This window comes from Motacilla alba, chromosome 3 (genome assembly GCF_015832195.1).
Source record: "Motacilla alba alba isolate MOTALB_02 chromosome 3, Motacilla_alba_V1.0_pri, whole genome shotgun sequence".
Taxonomy (NCBI): Eukaryota; Metazoa; Chordata; class Aves; order Passeriformes; family Motacillidae; genus Motacilla; species Motacilla alba.
Window position 1 is genome coordinate 82,896,120 of NC_052018.1, and position 16,484 is coordinate 82,912,603.

The following is a 16,484-nucleotide window of genomic DNA, read 5'->3' on the forward strand; positions in this document are numbered from 1 at the left end:
GCGTGAAGCCGAGCGTTCATCGCACCCCCGCCCCCGCCATGGCCGCCGCTAAACGGCAACGCCGGTGCCTCCCATACACCATCGATCTGTGGTTCGCTGACCAAGACCCCTTTAAGGCGGAAGGATACAACGTGCCGTGAGGTTCCCCGCTCGTTCCGTGTCTATAAAAAGCTGCCGGCGGAGGGGTGTAGTTCTTTCGCGGCTCCCTCACGCCCGAGACGGTAGGGGTCGGATGGGGGATGGAGCCGGGCCTGATATTTCCCCCCCACCGCCCCTTCTCTGGTTCTCATGCCCTGAAAATGCACTGAAAATAGGCATGTGTTTGTCTTGTAGATGCCCGAGAAAGTGCAGCACGAGGAGGAGGATGCGGAGACCTTCGCCTTCCAGGCGGAGATCGCCCAGCTCATGTCGCTCATTATCAACACCTTCTATTCCAATAAGGAGATCTTCCTGCGGGAGCTCATTTCCAACGCCTCCGACGTGAGCCCGGGCGGGAGTGGGCTCCTTCCTCTGCCGGGGATCCGGGTCGGGCTGGTGTCCTTGCAGGGGTGCCCGGGGAGAGGCCGATTCCTGCCTCTCCGGGAAGGCTTGTGCAGGGGAGGGGTGGAGGAGGCTGTCGAGTAGGGAGGCCGTGTCGAGCATCCCTCTCTTCCTCAGGCCCTGGATAAGATTCGCTACGAGAGCCTGACCGACCCCTCCAAGCTGGACAGTGGGAAAGACCTGAAAATTGACATCATCCCCAACCCCCGGGACCGCACACTGACCCTGGTGGACACTGGCATTGGGATGACAAAAGCAGACCTCATCAACAACCTGGGCACCATTGCCAAATCTGGGACCAAAGCCTTCATGGAAGCCCTGCAGGTGGGTTGCCTTTGGCTGCATGGGTCCCCTGGGGCCTGGGTCACAGGCTGGCGCTGAATGTACAGATAATAAATAAACAATAAAAAGGCCCTGCTGCCTTGTTTGCTGTGGGAAATGTTGGCCTAATTAAGTGTGCTTCCCCTATCTCTCCAACGCTAGGGAGGAGCTGAGGGTATAGCTGGTTGCCTGTTGGCACTTGCATGTTTTTCTCCGTGTGCTTGACCCAGTTCTTTGCTGCTGTGAATCAGTCATTTTCTACCTCCACCCTGCTCTTAGCAGCTGCTCTCTGCTTTCACAGGCTGGTGCAGACATCTCCATGATCGGGCAGTTCGGTGTGGGTTTCTATTCTGCCTATCTGGTGGCTGAGAAGGTGGTTGTCATTACCAAGCACAATGATGATGAGCAGTATGCTTGGGAGTCGTCAGCTGGGGGCTCGTTCACTGTCAGAACTGACCATGGTGCGTATTGTACAAAAAGCCAAGCACGTTTTCCTGCCAGCAGCTCCCCTTTTGCTGGTGCTCCCTACAGCTGTGCTGAACTGTTAGTCACGCTGGTTAATGCTGAGTAGCACATAATGTTTAGGCTGGAGGAGCTGGTCACGCTTGCTCTCTGCCCTGAAATACTGATGTTTCTCTCCCCGTGCTGCAGGTGAGCCCATTGGACGTGGCACCAAAGTGATCCTGTACTTGAAGGAGGACCAGACTGAGTACTTGGAGGAGCGTCGTGTGAAAGAGGTGGTGAAGAAGCACTCCCAGTTCATTGGCTACCCCATCACGCTCTATGTACGTAAGGAAAGGACTGTGGAGACCAGATGGAAAGCTGGAGGCAGGGGTGGGTGGTGTTTGAAGCAAGAGCACAGAAAAGGCCCAGCGTATGATCTCTTTTGGTCCCTTCTGTAGTTCCTGGCTGCTGGGTACTGAGCAGTGGTGCTCTCGGGTTCTGTGGCCAAAGGTGGTTTGAGGCTGGGGGCTTCCTGGAGGTGAAGGAGGTGGGTATCCAGCCACACTAAAGGCTTGTGACCTCTGCAGCTGAAGGTCATCTTAAATCAGCCATGGAAAAAGGAGAGTTTCCTGACAGTTTCCTCTTCTCAGACACAGCTTTTGGTTGCATGACAAGGGGCTTTTGAGGACCGGCTCCAAGAGCTTTCATTGCAGATGATGCATTTGTTTGGCCTTGGAGGATACCGTTTTTCTCATCTGGAGCTAAAGGATTCTTGGTAACTTCGAACTAAACCTGACTACTGCTTGTTTCTTTCTCCACAGCTGGAGAAAGAACGTGAGAAAGAGATCAGTGATGATGAAGCAGAGGAGGAAAAAGATGAGAAGGAAGAAGAGTCAGTGTCCAAAGATGAAGAGAAGCCCAAAATCGAGGATGTGGGCTCTGATGAGGAGGAGGAGGGAGACAAAGGCAAGAAGAAAAAGACCAAGAAAATCAAGGAGAAGTATATTGACCAGGAGGAGCTGAACAAGACCAAGCCAATTTGGACCCGCAACCCTGATGACATCACCCAGGAGGAGTATGGCGAGTTCTACAAGAGCCTCACCAATGACTGGGAGGACCACTTGGCTGTCAAGGTGGGTGATGGGCTACCCTGCCTTCCAGGGAGAGGCCCTTTTCCAGCCCTTATCCAGAGTCACCACATGGTTGTGCCTCTGTGGGACTGAGCACTCTCAGGCCACTTGGTGATGGAGCAACCTGCACTATGACTCCCATGCAGGTGGAAGGATTGGCAGTGCCAGTCCATAAGCAAGACAGGAGGATGTGGGGTCTCAGAAAAGCACTGACTTCTCTGTCTCAAGCCTGCTGTATGCCAGAGGACCTTGGCACGTAGGGGATAGTGGGCCTGAGCAGGAGGAAATACAGGCTGCTTGGATGTTAGAGGTGTTGCTGTGCCCCCTTGCCAGCCCAGTGCTGAGGAGTAGCAGTTCAGCCTCCCTGCTGTGGGAGCTGGAGAAAGGAGAAGTGAAGCACACCAGCAGCTGTTTTTTTTTCCTGGTTCCACAGCACTTCTCTGTGGAAGGGCAGCTGGAGTTCAGGGCTCTGCTTTTCATCCCACGCCGTGCCCCTTTTGACCTCTTTGAGAACAAGAAGAAGAAGAACAACATTAAGCTGTATGTGAGGCGGGTCTTCATCATGGACAGCTGTGACGAGCTCATCCCTGAATACCTAAGTAAGAGCCCCCTGCCTCAGCCTCCCAGTGCAGAGCTGGCATCCCCACAGCCTGTGGTACCACTTCCAGTACAGAGGGACTGGATGAGGTGCTAGCTGGTGTGGGTGCATAGCAGTCAGTGTTTTAGCTCTTTTCTTGCTGCGTTGAAGCTCAGAATCCTTAACCTGACACCTCTTCTCATTCCTCCTATGCAGACTTCATCCGGGGTGTTGTGGACTCGGAGGACCTTCCTCTGAACATTTCTCGTGAGATGCTCCAGCAGAGCAAGATCCTCAAAGTGATCCGCAAAAACATTGTGAAGAAATGCTTGGAGCTCTTCTCTGAGCTAGCAGAAGACAAAGAGAACTACAAGAAATTTTACGAAGCTTTTTCCAAGAATCTGAAGGTGAGTTGGGCACCCTAGACCTGGAGGAGGGAAGGGCCCATGACCCATCTGTTGAGGAGCAGTCTTGTTCCTATGCTGTGTCTCCTCTGCATGGATGTTAGGATTAAGGGAGTGGGTCTCGCGAATGCCTGAGTGCCTTTGTGGGCACCTATCCCCTCTGGCTGCCCTAGGCCAAACACTCAAATGATCAGGAGCTGGGCAGATGGCTGTGCCTCAGGGGTGGCCAAGTGCATCCAAGTCCTGTCCTGGAGACTTCATGCATCTCTTCTGCTCCCAGTTGGGCATCCACGAGGACTCCACCAACCGGAAACGCCTTTCGGAGCTGCTGCGGTACCACACGTCCCAGTCAGGCGATGAGGTGACTTCGCTTTCTGAGTACGTGTCCCGTATGAAGGAGAACCAGAAGAGTATCTACTACATCACAGGTGAGCCAGAGCTCCTCTGAGCCTAACAAGGTAGATGCAGGTAACCTGCATACGAACCCTAATTTAAAATACTTCCTGCTGCCTTCAGCAGGTCATCCCTGCTGAATTACAGCTCATTCCTGGGGGCTGGGGAAAGGCCATCAGGCCTAGAACCCTGGCTGCTGCCAGTTTTATTTTAGGGATCCCAAGTGACAGGTGGTGTTTGTCCTGCTGTAACCAGCTCTTACGTCTTGGTAATGTTTCATTTCTACCCTCCACAAACACAGGGGAGAGTAAGGAGCAGGTTGCTAACTCAGCCTTTGTGGAGCGTGTGCGGAAGCGTGGCTTTGAGGTTGTATACATGACGGAGCCCATCGATGAGTACTGCGTGCAGCAGCTCAAGGAGTTTGATGGCAAGACCCTGGTATCAGTCACCAAAGAGGGGCTGGAGCTGCCTGAGGATGAGGAAGAGAAAAAAAAGATGGAGGAGAGCAAGGCCAAGTTTGAGAACCTCTGCAAACTTATGAAGGAAATCCTGGACAAGAAGGTGGAGAAGGTGAGATGGGCAGGGAGCTTAGACCTGCGCTGGAGGGTGGAGGGCTGGGTCCTCCGTGCTGCAGGTGAGGGCCCCCCCTCAACGCATGCCTCTCATCTCCTGCAGAGGAGCCGCTAGAGGAGACTGGAGGTCCCAGCATGCACCATCTTGCTCTAAGCAGCCAGGCTGCAGGTGAGGGGCACTGACCCAAATACGTGCATTGATGGGAGAGGGTAAGTGTGGGAAACGTGCAGTGGTTGCTCTAAGTGCTGGCTGAACTGTCCAAATTAGTCTGCAGCAGTCCTGGAGCTGCTTGGAGCATCTCTGCTTGCTTTGGGGTGTCCCCAGGTGAACCAGGGGCAGAGACTTGGGCTGTAGTGTGCTGTGGCTGGGCCCAGTCCAGGGCTTATGGGGGCCTTGCTCAGCTGACCTTTGGCTACGTTGGCAGGTCACCGTCTCAAACCGGTTGGTCTCGTCTCCCTGCTGCATCGTCACCAGCACCTACGGCTGGACAGCCAACATGGAGCGCATCATGAAAGCTCAGGCACTGCGGGACAACTCTACCATGGGCTACATGATGGCCAAGAAGCACCTGGAGATCAACCCTGACCACCCAATTGTAGAAACCCTTCGCCAGAAGGCTGATGCTGACAAGAACGACAAAGCTGTTAAAGATCTGGTGGTGCTACTCTTTGAGACTGCTCTGCTGTCCTCTGGTTTCTCCCTGGAAGATCCCCAGACCCACTCCAACCGCATCTACAGGATGATCAAACTCGGGCTTGGTGAGTATCCACGCAACTTCTTGTGCCTGCAGCAGGCCTGAAAGCAGGTTAACTGGTCAGGCTAGCGTCTTGGGGCAGGGGGAGGCCAGTATGGGAGCCATGCTGCTATGATGTGCTGAAGTGGCTCTGTACATAAGGTGGCCAGGAGAAAGTGTAAACCTGGAACAAGGTACTTCAGGAGGGCTCTGGACTCTGTTCTCCACAACACCAGGTGCCACCACCAGGATGTTCAGATGACAAGCTGAGGCTTTTTATTCCTTCAGAATAAATGTGAGAAGTCTGTCATGGGTTATGTGACCCATCTGGAGAAACAGCTTGTGCTTGCACACAGCCTTTTCCTCCAAATTCAGCTAAAATGTAAGTCAGAAGGTGCTGTGGCTTGGCACAACTAAGTTAGTAACTCTGTGCTGCCTAGTCTCAGTAGGAGTAGGGTTCTGTTAGTCAAGTTGCAGGTAAGGGGACTGTATGGTATGAATTTCCTGTTCAGAGTACTCAGAAACAGCAACCCACAGGGTTGGAAACTGATGAGCTCTAGAGTCTTGCAACTGCTTTAGTTGTGACTTGACTGGATTTACTGCACTTTCTCTAGAGAAACGTTCATGGCTTAAACCACATTTTCCTGGCTTAGACTCCAGGGTTTGTGGTGCTGGGTAACAAGTCTCTTGTAGTTAATCTTTAATGGCTAAGGAGTGCACTCTAATGGCATAGGTAGCATCCATATACCAGTGTAGATGTTACTGGGAAGATGCTGCTGATTCAGGATTAGTGCTGGAGTTGACAATAACTTGTAACAATGTTGACTTGCAATTATTAGTTTTTAGCCTGGAGGAAAGGAGACTGAGGGGTGACCTCATTGCAGTGTACAGCTTCCTCACCAGGGGAAGCAGAGGGGCCTGCATTGATATCTTCTACATGGTGACCAGTAACAGGACCTGAGGGAATGTCATGAAGCTTTGTCAGGAGAGGTTTAGGTTGGATATTAGTTAAAGGTTTCTTACCCAGAGAGTGGTTGGCCAAGGAACAGGCTCCCCCTGGGAAGTGGTCACAGCACCAAGCCAGCATTCAGGAAGTGTTTGGACAACACTCTGAAGCACACAGTGTGATTCTTGGGGCTGTCCTGTGTAGAGCCAGGAGCAGGACTTCAGTGATCCTTGTGGGTCCCTTCCAAATCGGAATATTCTATGATTCTGAGAACTGTTGGATGTTAATAGCCCCATTCCTCAGGCTGGGGGCAGGAGCCAGGTTTACTCTGGGAGAGGCTGTACATCTGGGATTAGGTGTCATGTGGAGGCCTTATCTCTTCCTTTCCTCCCCTCTCCCAGGCATAGATGAAGATGAGGTGGCTGCAGAGGAGCCCAGTGCAGCTGTCCCTGAGGAAATCCCCCCTCTGGAGGGAGATGAAGATACATCCCGCATGGAAGAGGTAGACTAATGGAGGAAGGTTCTTCCTTCACCTGCCAGACCTCTGCTCTATCATGTTTGCTTAGAAGATGGTCTGCCCCCACCAGCTGCTACTGACTTCTTGGTGGTGTCTATTCTTTTGGCTCTGTTTGGTTGGGGTTGTTTTTGGCAGGGTGCAGGAGGGCATGATTCCCTGTTTGTTAGTAGTGATTCAGGTAGCCTGAGGCCTGTCTGTTGTGTGTCTTTCTGCTTGTGTAGGGACAGCTGAGGGGGAGTGGAGCTGTGAGCAGGCATCAGGCTTCCCCTCTCTCCCCCTCATGGAGTGTCCCATGTTACCAGTAGGCACCAAACACTGTCCTTATTCCATTGAGGTGGGAGAGCCCTTCCTCTGAATTGCTGCCTCCCTGAAGCCCTGGGATAGCATTATGTATTTTGGTTAGGTTTTGTTTGATTATTTTTGAGTTTTTGTTCTACTGGAATTAAAGAATTGATGATTTACATGGTGGAGTCCTTTGTGTTTCATGCCTACTCTGCTGAGGAAAATCTCAGCCTGTCCCCAAGGGCACTGGACTCTGCTGTGTAGGTCTTCCCTGTGCCCTGAATGCTTGTCTGAGCCCTGCTTTAGAAGATCTTTATCTCTTCCATGCCCTGGCAAGATGAAGTGGGTGGAACACATGACCTGCTGTGCAGGGGTCATCTCCAAAGAGCAGTAGTTCTCCACCTGGAGAGCTGCATGCCCCCAGCCCGGGAGCAAATTTGCAATCAGTGTGGGTTAGCTGGGTGAGCTGTGCCAGGGCCTGAGCTGCTGCTGGCTGGTTTGATCTGAGCACTCTGGGGCAGGACAGCAGCAGGAGCCATCTGCCTGTTCCACTGCAGTGTGGAGCAGGGTGGAGTGACAGCTCAGGACTGTAGTCAAGCTGCCTCTCTTCAGCTGTCGGGCCAAAGACTCAACTCCTTTCCTCACCTCCAGCCTGCCCTTCCTGGCCTTCTGCAGCCATTGGGTGTTGGGCAGTATCTGGCTTCTTTCCATCTGTGTCCTAGATGAGAAGCCTGGGACATCACCTCTGACTGAGCTGCCCCTTGCACTGAGCTCACACTCTGTGAGGTTTGTCACCCCTGGCCACAATGGCCCTTGGGGTTTGTCAGAGAAAAGTGACACTTAATTTCTCTTGCTGCCCACATGCCAGTTGCCACAGGCACAAAATAGAAAGGGCTTTAGCCAGTATCCATCTTCAACAGGGACACAGAGCCTGCTGGAATCCCTTGCAGCACACCAAGACACTGACTGTGCTGCCAGGGTGGGTGCAGCCTGCCAGGGCAGTGGTGGAGCTGAGCTAGCAAATTGTTTTAAACTAGGATTTCTCTCTCGATAGGCAAGTGTTGCCAAATAGTGAATCAATAAAAATTAACTTTTTAAGTTAATGTCCTGATTTCTTTTTCCACTAATGTTTTGTTTAAAATCTACATTTAAATTAGAAAGGTTATCCCATTGTATCCCATTCCTAAACTGACAATGTAGGTTTTTGTTGCTTTGTTTTTAGTCAAAGGAAATCACATTCCATTTTCAGTCTGTCAGCAGATGGTGGGTGCAGACATTTGGGTGAATTTGGGCAGGATGAAAAGCTGTGAGGTTGCACAGGCACCTCCAAAAGCTCAGAGCTAGAAAAGGAGCACTGGTAAAACTGCTGGAGAGCCAAGTGCTCTGAAGCCTGGGCCGTGCTCAGCACCAGCTCTGGTATCCCTCCAGGCTCAGCTAAGTCACCACTGTCCCTAGTTTCCTCCTCTGTTTCTCTTGTAACCCTCACCTGAGTGTCCCCTTTCCCTAGCTGTGTTAGGCCCCAGTCCTGTCTCTGACCCCAGACTCGCCCTTGCCTACACATTTTTTCACCAGGCCTCCCACAATTACCAGGAGCGTGGACCATCCACACCTCAAGCCTCTCATGGCTCTGGCTGCTGCAGTACGCCCCACAAAGTGCTGCAGCACCGGGGGCCCTGGCTGGCAGGTGCTCAGCCGGCTTCTGTATCACCTCTTGGTAGCTGCCCCACTGGGAATTCCTTAAGTTGCACCATGCAGAGCCTAGGAGCCAAACTAGGCTCAGGCTAATGGTTCCTTTGCCTGCTCACCAGAGTAAACAGCATTCCAAACCTGGCTGTGCTCCCCAGCTGTGTGTGCAAGGATCTCCTGTCAGACCTTGCAGCTTGGAGTGCAACCCTGGTTGACACCAGCCTTGGCAAAGACAGACAGAGGCACCTGTATTTGGAAACACAACTCTGCTGTCCAGACTAGGGACACAGGAAGAATTGGAAATCTCTTCCCTCCTTCCAAGTATATGGAAAAAAAACCCCAACCAACCAAAAAAAACCCCCAACATTTACGTCCATGGCACTATATGCAGCATATTTTTAATTTAATAAAATAAAAACAGAAAAAAGTTGCCTTGCAAAAGTACCAAAACCTGCTGGTTTGTCAGTCAGGTTGTGTTGACGAGAAAAGGATTGACCGATAAAACCCAGGCTTTGGGGGAAGAACAGCTTTCACTGCTCCATCCCCTGCTGTCTGCGGAGCAGGAACAAGGCACCGCAAGCAGGCTCTGCCCCACGTCCTAACCCTCCAGGCACAGACTCTGGCCAGCCCCCAGGAAAACCAGGGCCAGTGCCTCCAGGTGGCAGGAAAAAGAGGGGTTGTTTGTGCTTGTCTGAATGGCAACTGCAAAGCCCAGAAACCATGGCACTGAGGGAGCCCGAGGTGGTGCTGGGGTTTCGGGGCAGTGCAGCCTTTGGCCTGTAACAACAGCAGATGTAACCAAAAAGCAACCTCAAAGGACTCGGCAAGCCTTGGGAACTGCCCAGCTCAGGTGCTGCATAAAAATCAGCCTGGGCTGAGGGGGGCAAAGAAGAGTGTCCTGGAGCAGGGGTAAAGAATTGATAAAACCAAACTGGGAGGTACTGGCTCTCACTGCAGTGCCCTCCCAGAGCAGATCCCAGGCCTGGGGTAGGACAGGCTGGGAGTCCTTCCCTTGGCTGTACCTGTACTACCCAGAGCCCCTCCTGGAATGGAGGACGAGCATTCCCCACCCTTCGATGGGCTCAGCTTGGGACTTGCCTCACTCAGAGGTGTTTCAAAAAGAAACCTAGTGTTTTGCTTGCCCTTTCCTCCTGCCAAGCTCTGTAGTACTAACAGAAATGGAGGAGCATTAGCCAGAGGCAAGACAGTGCCAGGGAAGAGTTCCCTTGTTCATGAGTGACTTTGGGGAGAAGCCACAAGACAGAGGTGGGGCAGGAATACCAGCAGCCCCATGCTGGTGTGTCCCCAGGCCTGTGCCTTGGCTGTAAGTCTTTCACCTATTAAGGCAAATGGAAAGGTTTGGAGCTGCATCAGCCCAGAGCGTTTCCTGGGCTTGTTCCAGCCCCTTTCTCAGGAAAAGCAGGTGGAAAACCGAGTCACTGGTCCTGCCTATTCATATCCCACTCTTCTTCTAAGTGGGTTCTGAGAAATTCAGCAAATACCCTTGAGTGGAGGCAGGACAGCAGGCATGGCTTAAATGCCATGGCCTCCGCTTCCTTAGACCTTTTGTACAGGGGTCTCGCCCGGCGGGAGCTTCTTACTGCGCTTCTTCATGCGGCTGCGGGCGTAGACTCGGAGGAAGAGGGCCATGAAGACAACGGCTATGCCCAGCCCACCCACAACAGTGACAGTGTGGCCGTAGATGAGGCAGGAGAGGAGGATGGCGAAGGCCTGTCGGAGTGTCATGATGATGGTGAAGACAGCTGCCCCGAACTGGTTGATGGTGTAGAAGATGAAGAGCTGGCCGCAGGCAGAGCACACAGAGAGCAGCACGGCGTGGGCGGTGAACTCCGAGTGGCGGGCCATGAAGCGCAGCGACTCCAGCAAGGCACCCTGCTCCAAGAGCGAGCCCACGGTGAAAAGGCAGGAGAAGACGTTGACGCCAAACATCATCTGCACGGGAGACATCTTGTAGGTGAAGAGAGCGTCCTGCCAGTTGGAGGTGAAGCTGTCGAAGATTATGTAGCCAGCCAGGAGCACTATGCCAGAGAAAGTGGTGACAGTGGACACTGTCCTGTTAGGAGCGCTGGAGAGCAGGAACATGCTGACCCCGACGGAGATGAGGGCAGCAGTCAGGTACTCCCAGTACTCGTAACTTTTGCGTGACACCAGTTTGCCCATCATCATCACTGGGATCACTTTGGAGGCCTTGGCCAGCACTTGGGTGGGGAAGCTGATGTATTTGAGTGCCTCATACTGACACCAGCTGCTGAGGATATTGGAGAGGGAGGCAAAGGAGTATTTGTACATAGGAGCCCCATGGCGTGGCTGCTTGGTCAGGGCACAGTACAGACCAGCCACTGTGAAGGCCAGGATGCGGTTCATGAACACGAGGAACTGGGAGTCCTTGAACTTCTCTCCGGGGTCTGTTTCAGTAGCACCGTACGTTCTCGTCATCACACGCTCCTGGAGGACACCCCATGTGAGGTAGGAAGCCTGCAAAGCAGCAGGAGCACAGGGAGAGTCAGGACCCACAACAGCAGTTGCCAGCAACAGGAAGAACAGACCCCAGGAGATCCTTGCTTTTCCCAGCGTTGCTCATCCTCTGTATGGCAATGCTCCCCTGAGACACTGGGAGACAGGACCACTCCCCACTCCACCCATCTGAGGGAACCCGCTGTCCCATGTGGTTATAACCAGGAACATCCTGTTCCAAAGCACACCTGCTCAGTGGACAGGGGGGAAAAGCCCACAATGTAAACATCCTGGTGAGAGCGAACAGTTACGCTTTGAGCTGCTTTAAGCCTGTGGAATCAGACGGACCGAATCAGGGAACGTTACTGATACACAGCTGCGGTTTTGGTGCCAGCTCCCTGCGGCAGGTCCTGGCAGTTTTCCCAGTGGCCTCTGCATAGGTTTTCACTTCCAGCTCCCTAGGCCTGGTTTTTACATCCTAATCAATTCTAGTTTCAAAACCAGCAGATAAAATTGTCCACAAGGGATGATCACTGTCCTGGTTGTCATCTCCACTACTTTTGGTGCAACACCAAGCCCCTCGCAGAAGTAACAGACTTCCTCTCATCACCCATCTCCCAAGAAAGTAAGACACAGAGAGATGGAAGAATGTGGTGGCCCACAGCATATCTGAATAGGCTGGGGGAGTAAGCCAGAGAGTGAGTTGTTTACTGGCTGCAGGACAGCTGGGTTTTTCTATCTCAGTGCCCACACTGCTATTTTTTTGTCCTCATAGATCAAAAAAGTTGCCCTTCCTAATGATGCTCAGGCTGTGGCTGAGACTTGGGGAATCTAACATTTTAAATTCCTGTTCATCTGTAGCTGAATTAAGTATTTTCTCTCCAGTACTCAAATTCAATCCATCAAGGCAGAATGCATCAGCCCCAGACAGTGACCCATGGGAGGGCCTGGGATAAAAGAGGGCTCAAACTATGTGCTTATAGGACATCAGAGCCAGAACAAAAGCAGCCTTAACAACCTGCTGAATCACAGAATTTTCAGAGGCTCTAGAGGACTGTGATCAGACAGACAGGATGCTCCAACTCAAATGACAAAAGCTAAATGGACCTCCACAGCTCTTGGAGGTGGACTGTCCTGTCCCAGCCTCCAACCCTGCCTCGATCAAGGACAGCATTGCATGCTTGGTCTTCAAGGAACCGGCAGTCACTAACCACTGGCTACTTCCTCCTTCCAGAATGGGACAGCCACACATGCACAGGACCCCTACCTGTAGACCAGCAGCACAGAAGAGCAGCTTGAAGACATGTCGGGCTGTGGAGGACTCTGTGGGCTCTGCTCGGGGTGGCAGGGAGCCATCATCCTGATGTACAGACTTCACCTCAGAGCCAAACACACATGATTTGATGACAGGGAAGCAAATGCCTCTGCCTGAATAGGATAAGAGAAGATGGAGACACAATTAACCAAAGCCTGGGCACCACATGCTGCACCAGCTTGAGGTGAAGCCTTCCTCCTCACTAGGCTCCAGATCTGCTAGTATGGGGGCCTCAGAGAAATTTGTTTCAGGATAGCAGCTGGACAGCACTGGGACACAGCTCTGTGAGAGGCTCAAGCCTGACAATGCAGGTTGAGGAAGGGAAGCTCCCGCTCCTACCTGTCTCCAAGTAGTTCCTTCTCTTGAAGTACTGGATGAGGAGGAAGCCCGGTACCACAATACTGGCATAGCCAGCAGCATTAACAAAGAAACGGAAGAGCCAGAAGTCCCCCCACGAGTCCTGCAGGGCAGGGGCGATCTCTTCACCTGCAGCCATCGCAGGGAGGGAGGCCAGCAGGAGGGGAATGCAAAATCTGCAAAGAGAGAAAGAGGCAGGTGGTGGGCTACTGGTACATGGGCAGCTCCACTCCACATGCCTGTAATACCCACCATCCAGCCTGATCCTCATCACCTGTAATATGGCCACCCAGAGCCCACTGCAGCGACAACAGTGATGCTGGCAGCACACACAGTAGGAAGAGTCCTCTGGAGCTGAAAAGCACAGGCCAGACATCCATGTTTGCTTCTGGTAAAGGTGGTTGCTCTGGAACATGTGGACTTAGAACCCTGGATTCCCAGGATTAGAGAGAACACTGCTGTAACCATCTGGTTTTGACTACACTCTTACTCCAAATGTAAGGAGCACCTCACACCTCACCTTTATAAGTTAAACTTTAGCACAGCTTTTGGGTGGAAAAGGTCACTGAACAGAAGAATTTAGTCCTACCTAGAAGCTCATGTTTCAAGCCTGTGGCAATGAGCAACCTTTCTCTGGAAGCAAACAGTTCAGAGCTTTTCCCTCCAGCTAAAACAGGTGAGTGGATAAGAGGCAGGGTTTGGGGCTGCCAGCCTCCCCCACCTCCCCATGCAGCCCTGGAAGTGTGCCAAGGCATTCCTCACAGCTCAGAGGAAATTACCAGGGTTCACCCGCTTGGCAAAACACAGCCAGAAAGCAAGGCTGGAAAGGAACTTTCCTACCAGCTGTCTAGTGGGATTTTACCAGGACTGTGCTGTATGATGAGGTATAGCTGATATTCTTCAGCTGTAGCTGTAGGAAGTGATCTAGCCAGCTTTAAAACAGCTTTAATAGTCCTTGAAGGAGTTCTTCCCTTCACTGTCCTCCCTCTCACAGAGGCAAACCTGCAATATTCAAGGGCACTAGGTACTCAACAGAATGAGCAAGCAGGCAACAACTTCCTACACCCAAGGCCACCTGCATCCTCCCCTCACAAAGCAAGCTGCAGATTACTGCATCAGGGTAGAACGTTTCCCTGGTCCACGCTACATCCCTGCCCCAATTCCTCTGTTGAAAAAGCCTCCTAGTAGCCTTGGGTACCAGGTGAGCGTGCTGTGGGCTGGCTACATAAAGACACACCAGAAAAGCTCCTGTGACTGAAAGGGACAGAAATGTTACTTCCTCCTCCAACAGAAACAAGCGAGTCAGAGGAATTTAGGCCCTATTTAGGGTGCACCTGGCCCCAGTGTTGTATAACTGACCTCCAGTAGCTCCCACATGAAACTCAGGAATTTACAAAGTTAGGGACTTTACTTGGAAATTTACAAACTTTAAGGACTTTAAAGGCAAGAAAGTCCCCTGCCATTTCATGAGCAAGCACTCCCATCAACCTCTTGAGAAAGACCTCAGGGACTTTTCTCATCTCAGCTACTGTGGCCAGGCTCTTGGAGTTCAATAACCTGACCAAAGCTGGGGCTGTGTTTCACCCAGAAAACTCCCTTCTGTGACTTAAAAGACATAGGAATTCCCAGAGCAGGGAGAGGTGCACATGGCTAGGGGTGGATTTCTTTGCCTGCTTCCAACTCCTCTGTCTCCCCCCTCCCCTGGAAAAGACAGTCGGACGCCTCCACTCAATCTCTCCTGCTGCAGGGGCACCATCGCAGGCTGCACAGATGCTGTGGTGCAAAACTAGGGCTCAGTGCTCCTGGGTTTGTCCATATTAAATAACTGTGGCTGATGGTGGGGTGCAGAAACGCCATTCACTTTTGCAGAAGTCAGATATAAATGACAGGGTCTGTTGCCACATTTGCAACTTGAGATGGACTGCAAGCTCCATTCAGCACGATTGCGCCTGCCGTTACCCCGCCAGCTCCTGCAGCGCTGCCATGGGCGGAGAATCAGCTCTGCTCTCCCACAGCGAGCGTGAAGAGGAGGCTATGGAGGGACAATGGCTCTCTATGCCTGCGCTAGCAATTCCCAGGCCCTGAGAGCTGACTCAGAGCAGCAGCCCCTGCCCTCTCTGCCGAGGCTGGGAAGGAACAGGGACGCCAGTGTTACAGGTAGAAAGCGGGGGGGGCTGAGCAGGCAACATGCTGAGGCATGAAAGGAGCCTTATTCTGCGGAGCAGCTCAGGAGCCGAGACAACAGAGCCGGCCGCTGCTCCCCTGGGCACTGCAAGGGCAGCTCTCAAAAGCACCGCTTCAGAGCCGGGCTGGCACCCAGCCTTCTGCCTGGGATGGGCAATTTGGGTCCCGGCTCTGAAAAAGATCCCTGCCTACAGCCCTGATACTCTTCAGCGCGCCTCCAGCGCCTGGAAGGGCTGAGGTCAAACGCAAGCTTGGAGCTGACAAGTCCATACTAACAGCTCGGAATCTCGTGTCTGCTCCCAGTCCCTGTCCCTGCACGCAGCCGGGTCGCAGCGGTGCCTGCCATTGTCGCCCCAGGGCGGACGGCCGCCTCTGCCCAGGGGCCACGAGCAGAGGCACGGGCTCCCCGCCGGCGTGGGGCACCTCCGCCCCGGGCACGGCGCGGGGCTCCCGGCAGGGGAGAGCCCTACGCTTGCCGCTCCGGGGCTTCTCTGCCCGAGGCGCCGGCGGCCCCGCGGGAGAAGCAGCGAGCCGCCGGCTGCGGGACGAGCGTGGCCCCGGCGCCGCCTCCTTGCCCGGCGGCCACGTTCGCAGCGAGCAGGCCGGCAGCGCGGCGCAGCCTTCGCCCGCCCTCGCCGAGCAGGGCAGCTGCCGCCCGCGGGCCGGCCCGCCCTCCGCGCCCGCCCCGGCCTCGTTACCCACCTGCGGCCCGGCCCCGACCCGCTCTCGGCCGGCTCCCCTCGGCTCCGCTCCCGGCGGCGGCGGCGGAACCCCGCCCGGCGGGCGCGCTCCGCGCCCCACAGCGCCCCTGCCGCTGCGGAGGGAGCGCGGCGGGCGGGGCGGGGCGGGCTCCGCGATCGCAGGAGCGCAGGATCAATCAGGTTTTAAAGGAGCTGAGATCATCGAGCCCAAGCTATAAGCGGACACCACCATCTCAACTCACCAAGTGCCACAATCTTTCCTTAAACACCTCCAGCGAAGGTGACTCCACCACCGTCCTTGGTCTGTCTATTCCAATGTCTCATCACCCTTTCTGTAGAGAAATTCCTCCTACCATCCAACCTAAATCCTCTCTGGCACAGCTTGAGGTTATGTCCTCTTGTCCTGGCACTGGTTGCCAGGGAAAAAAGGCCGATCCCCACCTGGCTACACCCGCATTTCAGGGAGGTGTAGAGAGTGACAAGGTCTCCCCCGAGCCTCCTTTTCTCCAGGCTAAACACTCCCAGTTCCCTGAGCAGCTCATCATAGGGCTTTTGCTCCAAACCCTCCCTTCACCTCTGTTGCCCTTCTCTAGCCATGCTCCAGCACCCTCTTGAAGTGAGGGGCCCAGAACTGGACACAGGACACGATGGGAGGCCTCACAAATGCAGGATGATGACTTCCCTAGTCCTGATGGCCACACTATTCTTGATTCAAGCTAAAAGCCTTCAAAGCTGACCCCCAGCCCCATCCCTGCCCCCTGTCTCAGGTTAGCCCCCTCTGAGCTGCTAGCCCTGCACTGGGCTGGGGCAGGTGCTGCCCAGGGGCTGCAGGTCAGTACGGCACCTACTGCAGCCCCGCTTCCAAATCCCCTATCCCAGCCCCAGGCATGGCTGCAGGGCCAGCTG

At 53.7% G+C, this 16,484-nt stretch overlaps 2 protein-coding genes across 4 annotated transcripts; one reads left to right on the forward strand and one right to left on the reverse strand.

Annotated features, from left to right (window-relative positions):
- The first annotated feature begins 9 nt into the window (after window positions 1–9).
- HSP90AB1 (heat shock protein 90 alpha family class B member 1) lies at window positions 10–7,039 on the forward strand. Its single transcript, XM_038131795.1, has 12 exons — window positions 10–221; window positions 334–480; window positions 658–864; window positions 1,163–1,322; window positions 1,513–1,646; window positions 2,127–2,438; window positions 2,869–3,034; window positions 3,229–3,419; window positions 3,697–3,844; window positions 4,111–4,379; window positions 4,807–5,140; window positions 6,463–7,039. The coding sequence occupies exons 2-12, from the start codon at window positions 334–336 to the stop codon at window positions 6,570–6,572; spliced, it is 2,178 nt and encodes a 725-aa protein (XP_037987723.1). The 5' UTR covers window positions 10–221; the 3' UTR covers window positions 6,573–7,039.
- A 1,048-nt stretch (window positions 7,040–8,087) lies between these two features.
- On the reverse strand, window positions 8,088–15,661 carry SLC35B2 (solute carrier family 35 member B2). Of its 3 annotated transcripts, none has more exons than XM_038131802.1 (4): window positions 15,580–15,661; window positions 12,676–12,869; window positions 12,289–12,449; window positions 8,088–11,042 (listed from the first exon to the last, which is right to left on the reverse strand). In XM_038131802.1, the coding sequence occupies exons 2-4, from the start codon at window positions 12,830–12,832 to the stop codon at window positions 10,104–10,106; spliced, it is 1,257 nt and encodes a 418-aa protein (XP_037987730.1). In that variant the 5' UTR covers window positions 12,833–12,869; window positions 15,580–15,661; the 3' UTR covers window positions 8,088–10,103. The 3 variants fall into 3 exon arrangements, with proteins under 3 accessions (XP_037987730.1, XP_037987729.1, XP_037987731.1); XM_038131801.1 differs by lacking the exon at window positions 15,580–15,661 and adding an exon at window positions 12,968–13,531; XM_038131803.1 differs by lacking the exons at window positions 12,289–12,449; window positions 15,580–15,661 and having other exon boundaries at window positions 12,676–12,756.
- Window positions 15,662–16,484: the final 823 nt, after the last annotated feature.

Excerpts from the sequence above, each read along its gene's own strand:
- HSP90AB1 (XM_038131795.1), top strand. The coding sequence starts at position 334 with ATGCCCGAGAAAGTGCAGCACGAGGAGGAGGATGCGGAGACCTTCGCC. Across the intron at positions 481-657 it reads TCATTTCCAACGCCTCCGAC|GCCCTGGATAAGATTCGCTA; the intron begins GTGAGCCCGGGC and ends TCTCTTCCTCAG. Across the intron at positions 2,439-2,868 it reads AGGACCACTTGGCTGTCAAG|CACTTCTCTGTGGAAGGGCA; the intron begins GTGGGTGATGGG and ends CTGGTTCCACAG.
- SLC35B2 (XM_038131801.1), bottom strand. The coding sequence starts at position 13,161 with ATGGTTACAGCAGTGTTCTCTCTAATCCTGGGAATCCAGGGTTCTAAG. Across the intron at positions 12,870-12,967 it reads TCTGGGTGGCCATATTACAG|ATTTTGCATTCCCCTCCTGC; the intron begins GTGATGAGGATC and ends CTCTCTTTGCAG. Across the intron at positions 11,043-12,288 it reads TCTGTGCTGCTGGTCTACAG|GCTTCCTACCTCACATGGGG; the intron begins GTAGGGGTCCTG and ends GCTGCTTTGCAG.